The sequence below is a fragment of the Anser cygnoides genome, chromosome 2 (genome assembly GCF_040182565.1).
Source record: "Anser cygnoides isolate HZ-2024a breed goose chromosome 2, Taihu_goose_T2T_genome, whole genome shotgun sequence".
Lineage (NCBI taxonomy): Eukaryota > Metazoa > Chordata > Aves > Anseriformes > Anatidae > Anser > Anser cygnoides.
The window spans coordinates 32,681,345-32,703,899 of NC_089874.1; the positions used below are offsets into that span (position 1 = coordinate 32,681,345).

The following is a 22,555-nucleotide window of genomic DNA, read 5'->3' on the forward strand; positions in this document are numbered from 1 at the left end:
TCTTCTATTATTAAATACATTAGCAGTTAAACTACTCACACAGGCAATGGTCACACCTAGGCTTATTCTTCTGCACTGCCAAGCTGGATTTAATATCAGAGTTCCCATTTCTTAAGTGATGCTGTTATCAATATGGAGATCATAGTCTGGTTCTGGTTTGGGACCCTAACGCCACATGCTGAAGCTGTACCACAGTTGGAAAGAGCACTGGGCCAGTAAGACAGAGCAAGGAGTAAGGGTGGTATATCTAAATGTACAATCTACCTATCATACATTTATAAATAATGTGAAGTCCTAGCTCCAAGCCTCTGTTCCACAAAGCTTATATATTTCAAATGAAAGAATCACTGGACAAAATGTAAACTACTCTTGGAGTAAGGACTGAAATGCAGACTTCATAGGCATTGCAGACATGATGAGCTGATGGGTTGTTAAGATTATCGGCATGAGTTTGGGATAGCTTGCATTGTTCCCACAGGACTTAAAGATCCAACCAACCTCTGTAACCCTGAATTCTGCTATATTATTGATTTTGTTGTTACCTCTGTTCCAACAGCACCAATAAACTGCAGCCAAGATGAGGGATCCTCTTCTTTCAATATCACTTACAGTGACTGTAGTAAAATAAAGCTCTTTCAAGCATTTTGCAAAGTAAACTAGAGGAAGTGTCCCTAACAAAGTTCCAATATTCTCTGATCCTTTTTCATCACAGCTCTGAATCTTCTGCTTCAATGCAAAATACATGTAAAGCTACTGTTTTCCGATTCTGTAAACATATTAATTTGCTTTCAAGCAGTGATAGTGACTGCTTAAGTCAGGGTTGTTGTTGAATTTGGATAGGTATATGCCAGGCTTTCAGAAGAAAAATAAAGAATAAGAAACTACACAACTAATAAATATCTCCCTATCTAACAGCCCTAAGGTGACTCATACTGACAGCCAAACTGACCAGGTTTCACAGAGGGAGAAAAAAAAAAAAAAAGGCTATATCTAACCTAAGTTTGTCCATAACAGGTTTTCTTGCATAAATTATATATATATATATAAATATATGTATGTTTTTTTTTTTTTTTTTAAATCAGTGGACTATCCAGATTCAGCAACATAGCATCCACTGAAGTATGGGACCTCCCTCTTTCAATAGTAGCTTTTATTCTTTTTTCAAGTTGAACACTGTACCTGGACCAACTAAGGTTAAAAAGTTCAAATACTGGAGGGATGTAATTCCTTGTGCTGGAGAGAGACTAGCAGCTCTATGTCCAGTGGTTTTAATCCTAAGAGATGGTTTCTTGCAGCTGGTCAGAGGTTTGGAATGTGAAAAGTTTTCCAGGAGGTGAGTAGATTGCAGGTGAAATGGCCAAATGGGGAGAATAATCACAAATTATTTTTTGGTCCTGCAAATTATCAGACAATTCCACAATTTTTCTTCTGTGAATAGCCACTGGAGATATAACTGATCATTTAATCACTGCATCCATCTATTGCAATTCCTCCCCTTCTGTTTTGCTGTGAAAATGATTAAAAAAAAAAGCAGAAATCTACTTTTAACGTGAGCAAGTTTAATCTCCTTGCCTCAGTCTGTCACTAAAAATAGTGATTGTTTTTCTGCCTGTTTGACCTGCTGCTGTGTGAAGAAATCTTGAAGTCATTTCTCAGCCATATTTTTTTGCCTAGTTGATAGGCAAAAAAAAAAAAACCACAAAAGCAAAGAAGAGCAGGCTTTTATGATAATGTCATCATCGGCTCCCAGCTTCAAACACTTCTGTGGCTTTTGAATTGTCATTTATAACTTGGAACTGAACCGACCCATAATTCCCTTGATGCATTTAGAGAAATTGATAACAGACTGCTTCTTTTATGGCTCAGAGGAGGCAACTCCAATCACATCACTATTGGCAGTCAATATTATTTTCTGACATGGTTGTAAAAGTATAAAGGGGCTTATGGCATTTGTTTAGATGAGGAATGGGCTCTCAAGCTGTGCTGGGGTTTATGGGTCCAGATTACTGAGAAGCAAAGGGAATATGATGTTTGCAAACAGGATATGATTTTATTTAAGTTTGGGTTTCATACGTTGTTCCCTGGGGATTGCCCTGCAGACAGAAGAGAATTTCACTTTTATCATATAAAATTGGGCAGTTATCCAATCCCCCCTGCTCTTCCCCCCTCAAAGACACTGCTCCAAACCTGTAATGTGTAAAGTCAGAACTTTAAACTGCAAGAGGAGGAGCTGTGGGAGAACACCACCCTGCAAGAAATTAGACTTTTGCAGAATAAATCTTTAGAAAGCTGAACAGACTGGTTCATGCAATAAACGCTGAGCCATCTGAGTAGCTAAGAATGGCTTCTGCATACTGGGAAAGTCCATTGCATTTTCTCTAATTTTGCTGTTGTGGCAGAACAAGAATGAGTTTTTCTTCTGGGATAAGCTGGTCTTGTTTCATTAACTGGAATATAACTTAGATCTTTTATACCAGAAAAGAATTTGGCCTGAAACAATCAAAAAAGAAATATGAAGCTATAAAATCTCTCTATGTTTTTCCAAATCGTACAAAATATTTGTAGCATCTCTCTAAATTTTCTGACTGTGGAGTTTCTCCCTAGCGTTCCATGCTGTGGTAGCTGGACACTACTACTTTTTATCCTGACCACACAGAAAGCATGCAAGAAAGGCAACATCTCACTAGTGCACAACTTTAGTAAGTCAATCAGGAAACAAATTGTTTTCTGCTGCTTCTCATTCTTCTCTTGATCTCCCCAGTCTGTGTGCAGGAAGAATTTTCAGCCTTTACTTTTTACAAATTAGTGCTCCTCTTACAAGAATTAATGGTATCAACCTGGTACCATGGTGTAAAAATTAAGAAGGTATTGGTGATAACACTGTGTCTTTGTTGCAGATTTTAGGATCCTAGATGTTTTGCAGGTCTCTCCTGATATCCACATCTAAATCTGGCTGTAATGAAATCAGACTCAGTATGGTTTGTGCACTCAAACTAAACATCACCTCCACATAGGTGTTACAATTAAATTGTGTCCTTCCACTCTGTCCCAGGCTATACCAAAACAGGCATAATCCTGTCACAATATCAACCAAAAATAAGTCTGTTTCCTTGTTTGGTGAAAGTAACCTGTTATTCCTAGAAGCTCAGCTACCCAGTGTGAAATTTCCCACTCTGAAATCATCAATATAGCATGTGTTGATATGTTCACCTATCAATTCAATCTACTTGTCTGAGTGGCCTTATTAACCTCCTGAAATTTTTCAGTTGTAACATTTTGGAGAAGATTGCAGGAGATTTTTGTGAATAAAAGACTTATCTCCTAAGCCTCCCTGGCTACACCATCTCTAAAAAATTCCAAGGTTTAATCAACACAAATTCACAACAGCATTGTACTTTAATTATGGCATTTTGCATGACTATTCAGGACTCAAGGTTACACAGCTCTGACTATGTGATGTTTTCTGCAGAGGTAATCAAAATATGTGGTGAAAACAGCCATCCTGATGCCACCCCACGGTGTGATGCAAGGCCAGTAGGCATGGGACTGGAGGTTTGTCAGCCTGGAGCACGCAGGGGTCTGCGTGTTGGGACACTCACTGCAGTTCCAGACAAACCTATTTAGGCTATCTACAGGATGGGGGAATGAGGGTATAATGTACTCCCAGTTGCTCTGGCAAGCACTCTTTTAGGTGTCTTACCCCTGTCATTTGTGACAGTTCAGGTCAGCTTGGAACTGACTGGACTATGTTTTGGAGAAATGAACCATTTCTCACTTTACTGAGGCTGTCTTACATAGGCATTCTTAGACGTACTACTGAAACACCCAAAGCAAGAGCCTGGCTGTCCGTGCTTACCTATGTAGCCATTGAAGAGCCATGTGCACCATTAGAGCAGGACTCAGTCCATCTAAGATCTGAAGAACTGTCTGGAGGTACTTGATTCCCCCCATTGATAGGGACTTTAAGCAACTAAGTTCCTAATTTTAGACACATTAATTTTAGGAAAAAAAAAAAAAAAGTTAAGTTTGATAATGCGAATCTGGATGATCAGAAGAAGAAATAAGTAGATATTCCTCCATTAGCAAGGTGCAGAGACTTCATCTGCAGATCTGGACCATGCAATGGTATCTCACCTCTGGTAGAGTGGGGATGCTGTATTTAGCATATCAATATGGTGCCCACAACAAAAGGAAACAATTTCTTCAGACTAAAAGGCAGATACTTTGTCCTATTCTTGTCCACTCATGGCACAGAGGTGGCCCTGTGTCATATACCACAGGGCTTGATGCTTAATGAGAGGCAAAACTGTTCAGCTAAGAGACATTGTTCCCTGACATCACTGCAGGCAGGTCTGTTTTAGAAATGTCTCAGTCTGCTTTAACTTGTAGCAGGTGAAGATAGAGAGCTCAAGAGTGGTAATCTGCTAACTTGGGTGCTAAAGGTAATCCTGTCAAGCACAGAATTTGGTCCCTTAGAAAATTTGTGGTTTTAATTTTTTTTTAATTTATTTTTTTCCAAATTTTAACAGAGGAGCATTTTTGCTTGGTAGTAGACCAGATTCAAATTGTAAACAAAGATACATAACATAGAAGAAATAAAATTATTTTGAAGCTAATGAGCTATCATAAAATCAATCCTTTAAAAACCTTACCTCATTTTGCATGATTTTTAAAAATTACTGTGTTACCTAAGGCCAGTAATATGCAAAGAAGCCCACTTATTTCCTAGGATATTAAACATATATGTATATTAAACACATGTATTTATGTTAAGTGTAAATAGTGGAATAGTGTTATATACAATAGTATTGTATACAAATTCACTCCATATATGCAATTAAATTTGATGGGAATTCAGTAAAGAAAGTAGAATTCACATTTGCTCTTTAAAAGCACATCACATCTTTATTGACAGAATTTAGCCTCCAAGATGGACAGAAAAAAATCTCTGAAGAGGAAATGTTGTTATGCTCCTTGTCTGAATAAACACCAGGTTCTAGCAGAGCTCCATAGTGTCCTATGACAGAAAGATCATCTACAGCCAAGAAGAAAGCTGAAGTGCTATGTACTACTAATTTTTTTTTTCAGCGACAAGTTGCCAATTTTTAAAAAAATAAGTCATATAAAAGTTTTTTTTCTGTAATTGTGTGCATTACAACCAGCTACACATTGTTTTATCTGTTTGCTCGTGAACCCTTGGAAACTGCATGATCAAACATAAGAAGGCAGTTGCACAAGCATTTTCGCACACTAATCCATTAAAACCTAAAACAAATGTCAAGTTAAATTAATAGAGTACTCAGGGCTAGGTCTGTAAGTGCAGTAACATTTTTACAAGCATCTGGTGATATATGCCACATATCTGAGACTTGAATCTGGGCCTAAGTGTTTTATTTATGAGTTTTGTCTAAAAACAAGTTCTAATCCACATCTAATCCATGCTATCCTCCCTCCATTCCCCCTACCAATGATCCACACATTGCTGTTTCATTAAGGTTTTGAGATCCTTTTGGGTGTTTAATGCATGCTTTCTAAGACCCAGAGATTCTAAATGCTTGTCATAAAAGGAAGTTTAGGAGAGTCAATGAATAAAACTACTTCAGAAGATACTGTTGTGTTCAGCTTTTGGCTTGACTTAGCCTGATTCTATTCTTATTCTCATTTTGAATACAAATAGATTTATTTTTAAATACAGACATCACATATTAACTTGATTTTTTACAAACCTCCATGCGAACTCCCTTTGTAGGGAAATAGGGGTGCTGCATTTATTTATCTGAGGTGGACCACCACCATCAATAACTATGGTAGGCATTCAATTTTTATTTTTTGCTTAGAAATGTTTTGTTAGTATTTTCTTAAAATTGATTTTGCTTTATAATAGCTGTACAAGTTAGATCATTATTGGCAGGTAACACTTGAAAATGTTATATATCCTACATGTAGTAGGTACAGGTACTGTCAACATTCCTTGTTGCACTGAAAGAGGCTTTTGAGGTCAGAATTAATAGCTGCTAAAATTCTTTTTAAAAGTCCATTTCCATGATTATTATAGCTGGTAAATTCTTCTACTGGAATTACACAAACACAGCAGAGAAACCGATGCAAACCAAGTGAATTCCACCTTTTTTGTTCAAGCAATGATTTGTGAAGATCCTTTGAACTATTCATCCCAGTGGAGTCTAAAGATCGCATCCCTTTCACAATTTGTTTGTAAATCACACTGGAAGTATGAAAAAATGATATTCTGGGTACTCTCTATGGCAGGCGTTTTAGATTAAAGCAGTTGGAAAGGCCTTTGACAAAACAAGTCTCTGATACAGCTGTAAAGTAACAGTAAAAATAAAGGAAGCTCTTAGTACATATTTTTCCTAAAGTAACCCACTTTCACAAACTTCCTGTGTGGGGGATTTATGGAAGAGATGTCAGCCTTTTCTCCTTTGTTCCTTACTGAGTGATGTGGCTGACAGGCCATTAGAGGTTGTTCCTTAGAGATGATGTGCACACCTTCACTTCTTTAGTCATGGTGAGATGAAACAGCAGCTGAGAAGCACGCCGAGGACCTTTTGCTTCTCAGTGGAAATCACAGAGATGATGAATGACCACGAGTACATCTGTAGGAGTGGGAAGTGAGAGCTATGAGTGTGGCACCTGGGAAACTGCACTGCTCATGGTCACGAGCAACGTATTCCAGACTTATGTACTGGCGTTCGCTGGCACCAACTCTCTCCAAGAACGGCAGACTTGTTGCTGGAAGTAAGAGCAAAATGCCACACACAAGGTTTAGAGGTTGCAACACTTCAGGAAAACATTTCATTTCTATTTTCATGCCAGGGAAATGAAAAAACTCAATGATGGAAACATGTTTGCTCTGGCATGAGTGGAAGAGTGTGAGACTGAACGCTTTTAAAACTAAAACAAAGGAATTTGCTCTGCAGTACACAAGTTTTATTCAATTGTGGTATCACTAAAGAGCTCTGTATTCTCCCATATTATTCCTCACAGAGGGCTTAATCAGTTTGTTTACTGCAAATAGCTACAATGTTGTTAGCTAACTAGATTTTATTTACTTCACAGTTTTATAAGCATTTATATCTAAGGACAGCATTTTTTTATGTACTAGTTTTTCCAGATTCATGTTAAAATATCACAACAGAAATGCATACTGAATTAACTTCCATCTAAGAATAGTTGAGCCCTACCTCTGCTCTTTAAAGAGAGGTGAAACAATAATTTTAAACTGCTATGAAGAACTGCTTCTTTTTAGCTTGTTGTGCAGGTTAGTGTACACATAGCACTGCTATCACTGGCTAAAATTTCCATGAGCAGGTAAATGACAGATTGTGTTTTTGAACTATTCTCAGAGAATAAGGAGAATATCTCTGACAGGGACATGTGGTAACTCTTGGAGGACTGTTTTTGATTTTTATGATGGCAACAACTGTGCAGAGAATCCAGAACAGGATGTGAGATTTAGTATATTTTCAATTCCTTTTAGGAATGAAATCAGAATTCCATTGTGGAAGCTCCATTTATGTCGAATAACAAAGTGTGTGTGTGTGTGTATGTGTGTGTGTGATAGAGAGAGAAGTCAAGCTCTAGGGTGCATTGTCAGAATGTATCGTAGAGCTTTGGCTCTCTTTTATATTGCCACCTAATTATCAATGAATGTGTATTTAAGACAACTTCAGAGCTCACAGTTAATTATTCAAGGAAGAGAAATAACTCATACAAATGAATAAACCACACAGGGTGTGAAAAATGGCAGGGTTTGTCAGACTGCCAGCAACATATCTGGTCAGCAGAACTGTGATCCAGTGACAATTAGGCAAATCCTGTGACATTTCTGGAGGAAGGATGACTGAGGATGAGGAGTGCAAGGGAAAGGTCAAGTAAAACAAAAGACAGTTATAAATATAAGAACGCTGATAAATTATTGTTATGCCACTTTTTGCCTCTCTGAGGTTCTAGATAGGTATTAGTAGCAGGACATGTAGCTTTTCCAGTTTTAGCAAATACGGGGATTTCAGAAAGGCCCTTATGTAAACAATCTCCCTCTCACAAGTATTTCCATGTCTTTCCTCTCCATCTTCACACACACATACCAACACCTGATGAAGGCATAAGGAGTTGGTAACTTTCAAACTTTGTAGTCAGTCTATCTTAACATGAAATATTCTAGCCCTGAAAGTGGTACAGTACAAGGTTTCTATCTGCTACAACATCTCTGCTGTTTCTTAGCTTGTTTTCAGTATGCTTAAAGTCTTCATTGTGAAAGTCAAGTTATCACATTGGTACTTCTTGCAGGAAACATTCATATTATTCTTTTTTCTTTCTTTCTTTCTTTTTCTTTCTCTTCTCTTCCTTCCTTCCTTCCTTCCTTCCTTCCTTCCTTCCTTCCTTCCTTCCTTCCTTCCTTCCTTCCTTCCTTCCTTCCTTCCTTCCTTCCTTCCTTCCTTCCTTCCTTCCTTCCTTCCTTCCTTCCTTCCTTCCTTCCTTCCTTCCTTTCTTCCTTTCCTTTCTTTCCTTTCTTTCCTTTCTTTTTCTTTCTTTCTTTCTCTTTCTTTTTCTCTCTCTCTTTCTCTCTTTCTTTCTCTCTCTGTCTCTCTCTCTTTCTTGTAGTGTAAAGCAGGGAATTTCTGCAGGCAGCACTTGAAACATTAGTAGCATTCAGTCAGGAAAAGTTACCTACATTTCTTTTCACTTAAGTCATTCCTTTCCTCTTTAATGCCTCCACATCCACTTCAGGGACAGGTAGCTTAATTTCTATCATCTGTAGCTTTACAGAGTATTAGCTTTGCTACACATGCCAATGATTGAGCTATACTAGATGTGCTTGAAAAAGTCTACAGCCTACACTGCTCATTCAGGAAACTCGGAGTGAAGTAAATCCATATGTGTGTTTAAAAGTTTAGTATTCAGATAGGGCTTGTGTTTTCTGGCTCTTGCTGTTATCATGCACAATCCTTCTTCTTTGAAGAGCTGCAGTAGTGATAGGCTTTTTTGATAACGAAATGTGTGGTATGCTCATAGTTTACTTCTGACGTTTTGAGGCTTTGAAAAACCATTCTTTTTCATTTTGGTTAAATATTCCAAATACTTTCCTACCCTGACAATTTTTAAAAGGATTCTTGAATTAAAATAATGCATGTAACTAAGCAGAATTTCTCTGTTAGGAACAAATTAGAAATCTGTATTTTCTGTAATTTTTTAACATCTAAAAAAAAAAAAAATCAAGGGAGTTTTTATTAAATTCTTAGGCTACTCCAAAGCACTTACAGAACAAAAGTAAGAAACTGAAAAGTAAAAAAAGTTTATTAAATTCCATCTGACTTTATCATAGACTGTGATTTAGAAGGTATTACATTTGTCACAAGGTTATGCATACTTAGCACCTAGATGACTGTCAGATAAATTCGATCTATTCCTGAAGGAGAACCAGAAATCATAATACTATACTCTTTACTCATATAAGATCCAATCTTTTCATCTTACAGGAATAAAAAGCATATCTGGTATGATTTTACATAGCTGTATTTCATATACAGCATGACAACTAGGCCAGATAGTAGCTGTAATTTTAATGTGTTTGCCACTTATATCACTGTGTTACAACAGCAAGTTGCAAAGTAAACATTGAATAACACTAAAACAAAATCTCTGTTTAAGCACCTGAAAAATTTAAGGCAATGCATCGCATTAATAGAGAGATAAAATGGAGTGGCATGGTATTTTCTAGTTGTGACAGCTAAAGTTTTTGCTGTAGGATGAAAGTTTTTCTAGGTTGTTCTTCATGAAATATTCCTCAAAAATTCAGTCTGAATTTTGCATGACTATGAAACAGATTATAACATCCAAGTTTATAATACTTTACCTTTTCAGGGTAATTATATTCATATCGGTATGTTAGTTTTCTTGTAATAACTATGTACTAAGATATGCAGCTTCAGTTGGCTAACTCTGGTTTTGAGAATTTGCAGTTTTTTGTACATACTATGCCCAAGAGATCAGCTACAATATTCCCCAAGAGATCAGCTAAAATATCCTGAATTTCCTGTGTACTTTTGGTGGTCATTTCTGAAAATTCTTCAAGAAATGCTATTTTGTTTCCTGATAGCCCATTTACATCCAGTCCAGGTACAATTCTGTAATGAAGGAAGTTTTGCAGTGGAAGATATTTGGTCTTATTGTCCTAGTTCAGTCTCCTCACACTCAGCTGAAAGCGGAAAATGATAAATGCCATATCCTGGCCAATACTCGGTGTTCAGCAGTTGAAGAAACTGCCGTCTCATGTGTCAGAGCAGACAACTGTCTTGAAGGGTGGGTACTCTCAAGCTGTGGTTACAATTTTAACTTAATCGGCCTTCCTGGAAATGAATCATAGTCCCTTTGAGGATGCAGACTCCTGCTTGTGCCCTGGTGTACTGAGCAGCTGCCACTGAATCATTTTCATCAGCCACTCCTTCATGTTATCCTTAATTTGCTAGCCATAAAAATGGCAAGAAAGTACTCCCTCCCAGCCTTCTTGTTGATATTTCTTTATTTAAAGTACTGCACTGTATTTTTCAAACTTTATTATGGTTTGATTAAATTGATTTAACCAATGACCTCTACTTATTTATTTCCTTATTTGTTTTAAAAATAAAATTGATTCACAGTTGCTTTAAAGCAGCAGAGAGAGAACCTGAAGTTCTGCCTAATGTTAAATATGTCATGATATTTTTACTACTTGGTTTCTTTCTGGTTTCTTGCTGTAATTTCCTGAGTTACCTACTGATTTGTGTCTCAGGCTACCAATCTGCAAAACAAATATAATAAATCATCCTGTATTAAGCTGATGATGCTTAATTGTGTTTAGACAACTTTTTGAGATTCTCAGATGAAAACACAATGTGTTGTTATTATTGTTATTCTGAAGTTTGCAAACACAGTCCATACTTTTTATTCAGGCCTATTGTGAATAGGAATTATTTTCATTAGTTCTACTGCATGAACACAAAACTGATCAAAATGATAGAAAACTCAGGTCCAGCAAACTGAAAAACATGATCATTTTAGTAGCTTGAAATATAATATTATTGTAACAGTAATGGTGAAGACATTTGACAGGTGTAGAGAGAAGATCAAGCTTCTTTCTGTTTCAAATGACTAATCAGAGAATTCCTCAGAACCTCCACAGTCGAGCAGCATTTGCATCCATTTTCAATTACTTGATTTCTTTCTTTTTTTTTCTTTTTTTTTTTTTTTATTTTTTTCTTTTTAAAGAAATTAGGAACAGAAGCTTCTGGTTCAAACTTAAAACATGTCTCAGTGTACTTGGAAGTTATCCAAATAGCATCTGCCACAGTATTTTGTCTATCCCTAAACGTTTCTCTTTTCATGATAAATTTGTGCAGTATGATACTACTAAAAGCACTTCCCATGGAGCATCAAGGAAGTCTGGCTGTCTCTTTAGATGATTTTTTCAGACTGTTTCACACCATCGTGTCTGCTTGGCATAATAGCATATAAGGGATATGCAACATTTCATCTATACTATGTTGTTTGTTTCTGCAAATAAATAGTTACTAAAAATATATTTCAAAAGTAAAATGTTGGGTTACTGATTGAAGCTGTAGAACAGTGCTGCTTAGCTGGCTTTATAATATTTTATTTATATTTTACAATTAAAATATCTTTATTTTATCTTTATATTTAAATATTCATGTAATGTTTAATGTGTGATATTCGCTTGTATAGCATGCAAAAATGAGAATTTTCTCTGCTTTAAGCAACCACATTCCTCTGTTATAAAGAGTGATCTAAAGCCTTTCAGTCAAAACTTAGCAGTCCATCAAAACTGGAAATACAACAAGGGCAGTACTTCAATTTATTTCATTTTATTTTTTTGTCTATGGCAATGGTAACTACTGAAATTAAGCTAAACAGTGAATCATTGTGATTTCAATCATTTAAAAATGATGCCTGCCTGGGTAAGAAAGAGAAGCTTTTACTGCTAATTTTAAAACACATCATGATCTGGGCTGCTGGTCAGTTTCTGTCGGCATGCTTTTTTGGGACAGCAGTAGCTGCTCCTGTGGGATCTCATGTCTCTCACTGGCAGGCCCCCATCCCCACCAATGTGAGGACCCGGTGCAGGGCATCCACTGGCCGGTGAGCAGGCCCAGCCTGGCCGATGTAATGCTGTTTGTAATGAGAAATCTAAACAGGGAATGGCAGCGAGGCATGACAGGAATGTGTTTCCATTGGAGAAGCCCGTACAGAGAAAAAGCATAAGCAAAGCCATGTCCACAAGGCCTTTCAGCTGGCCCGGACGGAAGACTGATGTTATTGTACATGGGCTGTCACGCTGCCAGCCCTCCCTCACGGGTTTGTTTTCTCTCATGCTCTCCCTCTCCCTCTCCCTCTCCCTCTCTCCCCTGCCCTTCTCTTGGGGCCGGCTGTTTGCTCAGGTGGACAGTGACACCGTTTGGAATGAGTTGCACTCGGCCGGGGCGGCACGCATGGCGGTGGGCTGTGTCATCGAGCTGGCGGCCCGCGTGGCCTCCCGGGAGCTGAAGGTGAGGTCCGGGCCACGCGGTGGGTGGGAGGCAGGGAGGTCGGGGGGGGCTGAAGGCAGGCCTTGTTCGCCCGCTCCACGCTGCTGGGCGGTGGGAGGGGAAGAGGGAGGATGGCCACCAAGGTGTGGCAGCCCCAGTGTCTCCTTGAGGTGGCCGGTGAGCCTCGCAGGAGACAGGTTTGCCATCGATGCTCTGAAGTAGTGTTGTTTTCTTCAGAGTGCTACAGCCTGAGGTGAAGTTACTTGTTGCGTGCATGTAGCTGGCAAGTTGCTGTGGAACTGCCTTTTGAAGTGTTGTTGTTTTTTTTTTTTTTTCTTTTAATATGATTTAGTCACGTGCATGACCTCACGATACCACCCAGAGAGAGGGGAGGCAATCGGTGGGCAAACAGTTTGTCAGGGAAGAGGGATGCTGTTGATGAGGGGAGTAATGATCCAGAATACACCTTCCCGTCGGCAGCTCCACGCTGACTGTCCCTCATTGTTCTTCCTGGACGGCTTCTCTTCCCTATCTCCTTTCTGCATGATCCGCAAAGAACGATGTACAAAACCCAAATTATCCCCAGTCTAAACAATTTATAAAAGTTCCAGACCTGACGGACTTTGACATTTTATTTGGTATTTTAACAGCCCTATTTAAAGGTACACCATATGCAGCCTGAATGCAGTCTTGCCCCAATAAACATTGTTGGAGCTAACACGTCTCCTTAATGAAACTGTTTATACTCTTTCCAGTCCAAACACTAACGGATTCAGTCCTGTTTGCAAAATCAAGATAGGAATAAATATTTTAGAATTAGCATTATACAATGATTTTTTTCAAAATTCCAAATGTAATGGAACTTGGGAATTTTCTTCCTCTATATCTGTCTTGTTTCAGTCAAAATATATTAGCTACATATTAGGTGAGGGGTACATAGGTTTATGTGTACATATATATATAAAGAGGTATAAAATATATAGGTATGTAAAGGAGCATTCAGTTAAAATACAGTATTATATCTCTGACCCAGTCAAATGCGATTACTGAACTTTCATGTTCAGATACTGAAATCATTAGCCGGGTGCTACACCAAGCTGCTATAATTTTTGAAATCTCAAATCAGGGACAGGGCATGTCCGTATGGGATCTTGCGCAACTTTTCCGATGGGCACTTCAGCTTTCAGGGCTCAGTAGGATTCAATGCACAACTCACTGAACATTATTCCCACCTAACGAGACCAATGAAAGGGAAGTAGGTTTTTTTACTCATTTTTTTTTGCCTTTGATGACTGTAGGACATATGTCAGTCTTTAAGACAACATGCAAGCAAATTTTGATAAGAATAATGAGATATGCCCTGTGCACAGTTGGCCTGAGCTATGTCTACTGCAGAATCTGTACTGCTTATCTTTGTGCTTTTGTGGTGTCTTTCCATGGTGTGATTGCGCTTGATTATTTATCTGTGTGATGGACAGATGGAAAGAATCAAACATCATCCACTGTGAGACCTTGGTTGCTGCTGGAGTTGCAACAAACTGTAAATAAATACTTTAAATTTAATACTAATTTGTAGTTTACTGTAAAATTATTGTTGATCCTAAATAGAATCTTCGTCTGCAGTGGAGAGGACTGGAACAATCTCGTTCCTCCTCCAGCTGAGACATAGGTAATTGTTCAAAACATGTGCCAAGTCACTGGTTTACCCCAAATCATGAGGAAAGTAGGAATGGAAAACATTTGCTGTGAAAGCGAATCAGGAATACTCATGCCATTCCCAATACGTGTTTAACCTGCTCCTGTACTTCCAGCATGAAGTCCAGTGGCTTACGTGCCACTATGCTGACTGTATGAACTAACAATCTGCATGTGGTATTTATAATTTAAAATGAAAGAAACCCATGGAAAAGTTATTAAGGCCTGGCTGACAGAAGAAAAACATGCTAGCAGAAGTTATGGAAATAAACCGATCCTGATATTTTTTGGCAGAAGCCTCGTATGTTTACTTTGTCACTGCATACAAACCTGGGTTTTGCTCAATGCTTTCATGTAGTAAATTGTATCAGGGGATTTTTTGCAGTGTATTCTGAGGCATTCTACATGGTGTTCACATGAGAATTTAGGTAGCTGTGAGATTTTAGCCCTATAGATCTGTGTGTGTCAGTCTACATTTATGATGACTTTACATACTGCTTTTCCATCTTGCTGCCATTCTTCCTCTAGAAACACACATGTTGCACTGATCAGCTGTTTCTAGTACAGGGAAAATGCCAATTCTGTAGCATACTTGTGAAGATCTGAGAGGAAGTAAGTGAAGCTGACCACTTCCATGTGCATTCATTGAGCAAATATGCATGTGAAGTAACCATCTGGGGCCTGTACTGTGAGCCCTGAGTGGGAGGATTAAGCTGTGATGGGAATCTGGAAAGGTCTGCCCCAGCTTCAGAATCTTTGGATGACAAAAAAGGCCTTCCAGAATTGTGCATAAGCTATAACAGCTCTGCAGCATGTAAACAGCAAGATGAGAGCAAGTAGGGAAACATGCTGTAATTTTTCCCTGGCAGTTTATAGCTATGGATTGTTATCAGATGGTGTGCTGTCAGTTTGATGTCATCTTAAGAAAAATATTAAATTATGAGACAGGTCACACAGATTTGTTCTGAAATCCCACAGTTGCCTGAGAAGAGCTGCATGTCCTGCAGTTCACAGTGGCAGACTTAAAGTACAGAGCAGGGAATTCCCACAGGGCAGTGCTTCAGACTGCAGCAGAGGAGGCAGTGGATTATCTACCCAGTGCAATGGAGAAAGAGGCCCAGCATAGGTGCCTTCCTCTGAAACAGTTCTGGAGACATTAGGGTAACCTTAGAGTAAAACTTTCTAGCATAGACAATGTCCGAGACAAGAAGCCTCAGGAATGAGACATTGAAGCAATTTATTTAAGTGCTGTTTAGGTGTAAGAATTATCAAATTTGTCAGTGTAGTTGGGTGTAAGCTGCTCAAACATTTCTTACAGCTTGATGAATCAATGCATATATTTTTGTAAAGTCTAACAAGGTTTTCCTAAAATAAAAATGAATATAATATTTTATTTTATGGGTATGCATGCGGTCAATTTAGAAAAACAAACAAACCACCACAGGATTTACAGTACTGGAGACAAATGTCCTCACTGCCTGGAGTACAGAAAGTAACATAGACTGTCCCATATTGACTGGCATCTGACATTTAAAGTCCATTTTAGGAAGGAAACAACTTTTCAATTTCCATGCTTACTCCAGTCTCTGCTGACATTGCTTGCATTAAGTGATAGTAGTAGCTCTATGCTATAAGTATGTGCTACTAAGAAGAGAGGTAAGGCTACAAAATCAATTGTGAGTCTACAGAACAATTGAGGGATTCACTGCACAATCGGACATGAGTCAAAGTAGTACACAAGGCAAAAGGTTCTCTACTTAATTCTGAATTTCCTGAGTCTGCCAGTCCCATTTCACAGAGGTTTCTTCTCAGAACAGCAACATTTTGTTCATCTGATTTGGACAGCGTTCAAAAACTTACCCAGAGTTAGAGTTCTCTTCACCGTAGTTCAAACCCCTTGTGAGACATTAGGTTTCTTTGATCTCCCCGACTAATGGCAAAAGCATCAATATGACAGTGCTAAGGACGTAAAACAATAGGGTTTACTGAAATTCTGCTGCTGCTGTAAAAGTAAATTGGTTAGGGGAGGAGGCTGGTTGGTTTTGTTTAATTTTATTTATTTATTTATTTATTTATTTTAAATTAAGACAATACCTTCTCTGGGGAGACTTAATTCTGGATGTTTTTAATTTGATTATATCAGGTAGGTAAAATCATCCATTAAAATTAAGGATTTTTTGGGTTTGTTTAATAACATAATGAGCACTCACTGAGATCAATTTGATACTCCTTTGAGATAATTTTAATAGAGAATAAAGAATCACACCAGAGAAATATGTAGTATGATAAAAGTGATGTTTTACTGAGCCACATGCTATGCTTTTTCTTTTTTCATGAGTTTATTTGCATGTGTGATGAATGCCGTATCGACAATATTACCATATGATGAGATGAGCTTTGCACAAATGTTGCCCTTTTTCAAGCTTTTTATAAGTGAGGAAACCTGGTGATGGCTGATGAAGTATTTATGTTTTATGTAATCACTGTCACAGCTCTCCCATCTAGCTGTTTTTGCTTTATCTACCTTTGCTCCTTTCCCATTTCCCCAACAGATTTGTGTAGATGATTTTTGCTATTACGCTGGCTACCACCTTTAGTGGAGTGGAGCATGTGGGACTGTGTGACTGTAGTTCCAATGTAGACATTAGGAATACCTAATAAATAATTTCAATACATAAGACAAGTCTTATGATATATTTCTTGGGATTTGGGAAGTAATGCAGGTAGTGCCCTGCATATGATTTCTTGCACATGGTATGGCTTCTGAACTTGAAAAATATTTGTCTCTAGTCTCTAACTAAGGACAGTTACTTCATAAAGAGGGTTCTAAAAATCTCCATCTGCAGATAGAGCGTTTATTCCCTTAAATAAAAGGATCTCCTTTCTCTCTTGCATGGTCACAAGAAAACAGAGATGTGCTAGAAAAGTAGAAGGAAATGGTGCATATGAAGGCTCAGGCTGTACAAACCTTCTGTAGGACATGAAGGCAGTGCTGTACTTCACTGTGTCCCAGTCACTGCTCCACAATAACGACGCAGATTTGAGGAGCATGTGGTCTAATGGTTTGGCGGCACTGGGAGATGCCATCCTTCCCTGCCCTCCCTGTTTTTTTTTCAGGCCCCCTGGCCCTACTGCTTCCCGTACATCAGCTCTGATGCTCACCTCACCTCACCTCACCTCACCTCACCTCACCTCACCTCACCTCACCTCACCTCACCTCACCTCACCTCACCTCACCTCACCTCACCTCACCTCACCTCACCTCACCTCACCTCACCTCACCTCACCTCACCTCACCTCACCTTCCTCCCTGTGTGCTACTTCACTCATAAGCATCTGTGCACAAAGAAACTCTCCCCTATCTTGTGCAGCAGGTGCTTCTAATACTAGTTCTAAGAAGTTGGAAGTGAAATAGCTGATTATATTAGTATGATAATTTTGTAATAATTGTACTTTGCTGTCTAATGTCGTTCAAATTATTATTTGTTCTTATAATGGTTGTTTTATTGTGGGCTGTTCTGTGAATATTAAACGCATCTTCTTTTTTGGTAACAAAATTTGCATTTCCCTGGCTGTCCCTTTATATCTTACAGTTGACCAGCAGAAAAGAAAAGATATCGGTGAAAAATGTAATTTAAAAAGTGTACATCTAATAAGAACCACCCCATGCACTGGGAAATGAATTTCCATCAGAATGGGCAACTCAGTCCCAGAGCAGACTGTGGTACTAGTGAAAATCTAAAAGGAACATTTCTGTATTTTTTTTCTCCAGTTTCAGATGTTCCTATTCACTACTACTACAAGCTGGAATTAATTATTTTAAATACAGTACCCATAATAAGGATTATTCTATAGTTTACTTTGAATATCCTTTAAATATGTCAACATTGGTGATGGCAACACTCTTTTCTGTGACAGAAACTCATTAAGTGCCATATAATTTTAATTTGACAAATTTGAAACAGAAAAGACCTACATAGTAAACTGTTAAGAGCTGGTAGATTTCATATGGTTATTCCTTATTTTTAAAAAAGTTTGAATGAATTAAGAAGCAATTTTGCAAAAAAGCACTCAAGAAAAAAGACATAAATTAAGAGAGATCTTGCATCTACTTCAGCTGAATCAAGAGAAGCATAAGTTTTTTCTCCTCCTTATCATGTGTGTGAATGTGTGCAAGTACAAGCACACACATGTGTAGAGTTGCCCTGTTGGTAGTCAGGGGTCATTTAACAGAATAAAAGCAGTTGAAATGAGTTTCCTCCGAACCAGAATCTGATACATTCCTGGAATGGTTCTTTCTGATATGTCAGGTTGAATCAATACCAAAATAAATCTCCTGCATTTGGTCATTGTTACTCTGCTGTCTTTGTGATTCCTGAATAACTTGAACCTGAAATTCTCATTCCAAATGTGCTTGGTTGTTACTGATTTCAAGGTCTTTGTCGCACAAAGCTATGGAAGAATCATAAGGTAAATTGTATTAGTGTAGTGAATAAACAGGATTAGCTTAATTAATACCCCGCACCTTTTAATTTTCTAGTCCTAAAAGTATTCCATGTAAAAATCACTCGTTCCTTTTTTCCAGCTCTACCGCTTTTATTAGATCAAAAATTACAACGAACTGCCTTTCTATAGACATAACAAATGAAAAGGGCTGAGAAGTGTCCTCCTGGCCCTACAGTGTCCTTCCTCCAGTAATACTTCAGGCCAGCAAATTTCCATTCATGCTGGAACAATAGCAAACACCACATAACTCTTCTGGTTATGTAGGAAAATCTCCTTTCGTGGGAGTTGCCCTGTGCTCAGGTAGCTCCTAGACAGCTCTTATGCACATTCTGCCGTACCTTCGTTTCACAGAATCGCAGACTCACAGAACTGTAGGGGTTGGAAGGGACCTCAAGAGATCATCGGGTCAAATTTCTACCTCCTAGTCTCACCTTCTGCCCTATAACACTCTCCCTCTGCCTTACAAAAAATTCTAAGCAATGTGTAGCAGCTACAAAAGGGAAGCTTTTTTTTTTCTTTTTTTTTTTTTTTTCTGCTACTCAGGCTCAGCATTTTTAACAATGTGTAGCGTGGAAGAACAGTCATAAATGAATGTTTATTTTACTAGTGTTAGAGATATGATTGATAACAACCATCAAAGTTACCAATACAGTTTTTTAGATAGTACTTTATATTCTTTGCTTTTACAAAGTTACCAAATTACAAAATTTTATATGGAACCATCTCTTAGATACTTTATCCCAGCAATTATGGTTATATTTATATCTGAATGACTATTATTATTTCATATAGTAGTACAACTTTAATTATATGTGTGGTATGCAACCTATCTCCATGACCACTCTGTTGTTAAAACTGTTTGTCTGCGTTTTTTCCCAATATAGTTGACACTAGTTGTGGCTAAAGAGGCTGTCGCAGTTGTATGTATGTTAGACTGCAAGCACCAACTTTTCATATATATATTCTCCAGTGCAATCCTTTTAGACCTGCAGGAAAGCAGACAGGGAACTCTCTGTTTCCATCACGGAGTTAAACATTTAACGTCCATTTTTGTGTTCTTGGCCTCTACTAGCTTCCTCTGCAAGACAAAATGGTATTCCCTCATGTCCATTACTGTTTTCTTGGCAAATCTACATGCTGCTAACACTGCTCTGCTAAATCATGGGTTCTTGTTCACTGCATTCGTAGACCCCCAGGGCCAGATACTGGCTCCTGCTCTGGCAGTATGAATAGCTTGTAAAATTTTCCCAAACCGGTACCTGAGGATTGCCTTGCTCTTACACCATTCTTATTCTTACCCTCCCTGCTGGATGGCATAGCTTGGGATCATGTTACAGCAGAAGTGACCTGGTAAGAATATGGTTATCTTCTTCAGGGTACCATTTCAAGGGATTTTTTTAGGCAGCTGAGGTTGAAAGCAGCCCTGATGTTTGTTATTGTAGGAGTTAACTGAGTCAGAGGTAGTAAGAAGGTTAAAGATGGCACTAAGGCCACTTCAGGGTTTGCATCCTGTCAGGTATACTCTATGGAGTACCTTTTAAATTTAAAGAAATACTATTCTATTTAACTTTATAATGACACCATTTCATATATATATATATATATATATATAAACATAAAGAAGAATATCAATTCTGACAGGAGGAATGGCTACATTTCTGTATAATAACTAAAGCAGATTCAACAAAGAAATGAAGTATTAGTTTCATTCGCTCCTGATTCTAATGCTTGTGCACGGTGAAGCGAAAAATAAAACCTTCCATTAAAAACGAGTGTCTATGAATGCCACGTAGGAGCACTGCTGATTTTAAGACCTATGGGCTGTATTTGTTAAGGGATTTAGACATGTAGAAAGTAAGAGACAGGTGTAAGAGACACCTGATTTTGGATGATGTAGAGCTTCTAGTGTGGTTCTGACTTTGGTACCTTGTCTCCATATGAAATAAACAGAGGTTCCTGAGAAAGCTGTCCTTGGCAACACGTGTAGCTGCAATCAGCTAGCGCAAGGGACAGAGTCCTGCCAGGAACTTTGCTCATCACAAGGGATTACACCCACCTATTTTCCTGACAGTTTCTTTTCAAAGGTATGTAGTTATGAACTTCTAAGTAGAATCACAGAATCACAGAGTGGTTGAAGTTGGAAAGGACCTGTGGAGGTCATCTGGTCTAGAGTAGTTCCAGCCCAGCTCTCAGCATGCCTGGAATGCCCGATTGGCTGGGTTGCTTTTGGTCCACTTGGGATCTGGGCAGAGCAAGCTCCCGTTGTCCAGATAGGGGAAGAGTGATTGACACCTTGCCATAGTCACCACATGTTGCTCTAGGGAAAAAGTTCCTAGCTTTAGTTTTATCTCCTTTTGTCACAGAAATACCAGAGGAACTCTGCTGTATATGGTCAGTCCCTAACCCTAGAGCAACCAACTGTGTTATTGTGTTGTTTTGAATGCTTGTCTTGGAAAGGTTCAGGCAGAGGTATAGTAGGTGCCCAAGCATGATGCGGCCCAATGTTCTGACCCAGCATGCTAAAGAAATAATCAATTGTATCACTAAATAAAATGAGGCCACAGTATGGGGATGTACACCTTTTCTCGTTGGAAGCCAAGAGTCTATCTCTCTGGAATCAGGAAAAACTGTGGAAAAAGTCTAACATTTTTTCTTAGTTTTTATTTAAGATCTAATGTATGTATAATTGTAATTATTTGTTTATTTATTTATTTATTTATACAATTTGTAAACTGAGTTTCGGCAGGTTTCCCTTTGTTCATTGTTCAAATATGTACAGATTTTAGAATATGACTATTCAGGCTTTACTCTTTATCCTCAAATTTTACTAGAAGTAAGCATATAATGACACAGACATGAATCCTTTTTCTAATGTTCATGTCTGTCAGTCAGTTTAATGTTCTGTCTACATATAAAGGTGTCTGTATCCTAGTATAAATAAGGCTCTGTACAAAAATGCTTTGAATTTATGTGTGTTGGCTTCATTTTCAACATATTCCTCTGTGTTAGTCTTTCTATCTTTAAAGCAGATTTTTGCCTTTCTGTCTACTGTTCTGAGCTCACTGTCTGGTATTTAAATATTGCCTAACTAAATGAATTCATGTTCTCTTGTGCGAATACATGATGTGTTCGTGCAAATCTTGAAAGCAGAAGAAACAAAGTGCTTTATCAATTGCATGAAAGTTGCTGTTAATACTGTATGGTAACTAGTTTTCAGTGTTTGGTAGAATTTGATTACATTATATGCCTTATCAATATAATGTATCTAAAAAAAATTTTTTCTCATGTGAATACTGAACTTATTGCAATATTAAAACAACAACAACAACAACAAAAACAAAAACATAATAAATGGTCACAACACTAAAGTAAATGTTGTGCATGTAAGTAAATGCATGTTCATGGAGAACCGGAATAGCTTACTTAAGCTCTGATAGCAGAAAATAAGCCAGCTATAATTAAACAATACTTCCAAACAGTGTTGTCAAAATAAGGAAATAGAAGAGAGAAGCCTAAAGTGTAAATGTCATGTCAAAAAGAGCAGTGTCAATTTTTTTGTGTGTCTGTATTTTCCCCCATGAAATTCTCCCAGGTATAACAATCTTAATTATATTGATCTTTTGGGATTGCTGATAAAGTTAGACAATAATGATCTGTGAGATGAGGGGCAGCTGTAATTCTTGCTTGTATTTTTTTCCAAATTCTTACAAATATAGAGAGAACAAAGTACAGGTAGCATAGAGCTCTTTCCAGTAATGCCCTCTTCTCTGAGTGTTCTTTCACTTATTCATCTGTACATTCCTCAGCATACACGT

At 38.0% G+C, this 22,555-nt stretch overlaps 1 protein-coding gene across 17 annotated transcripts in view; it reads left to right on the forward strand.

Moving 5' to 3' along the window:
* The window catches only part of HDAC9 (histone deacetylase 9), a 480,254-nt gene that overhangs the window by 348,666 nt on the left and 109,033 nt on the right, over positions 1–22,555 (forward strand). For all 17 annotated transcript variants that reach the window (XM_048068356.2, XM_048068353.2, XM_013171797.3 and 14 more), the window contains one exon: positions 12,453–12,560. In XM_048068356.2, coding sequence (XP_047924313.1) covers positions 12,453–12,560 — 108 coding nt within the window. The remainder of the gene's footprint in view (positions 1–12,452; positions 12,561–22,555) is intronic.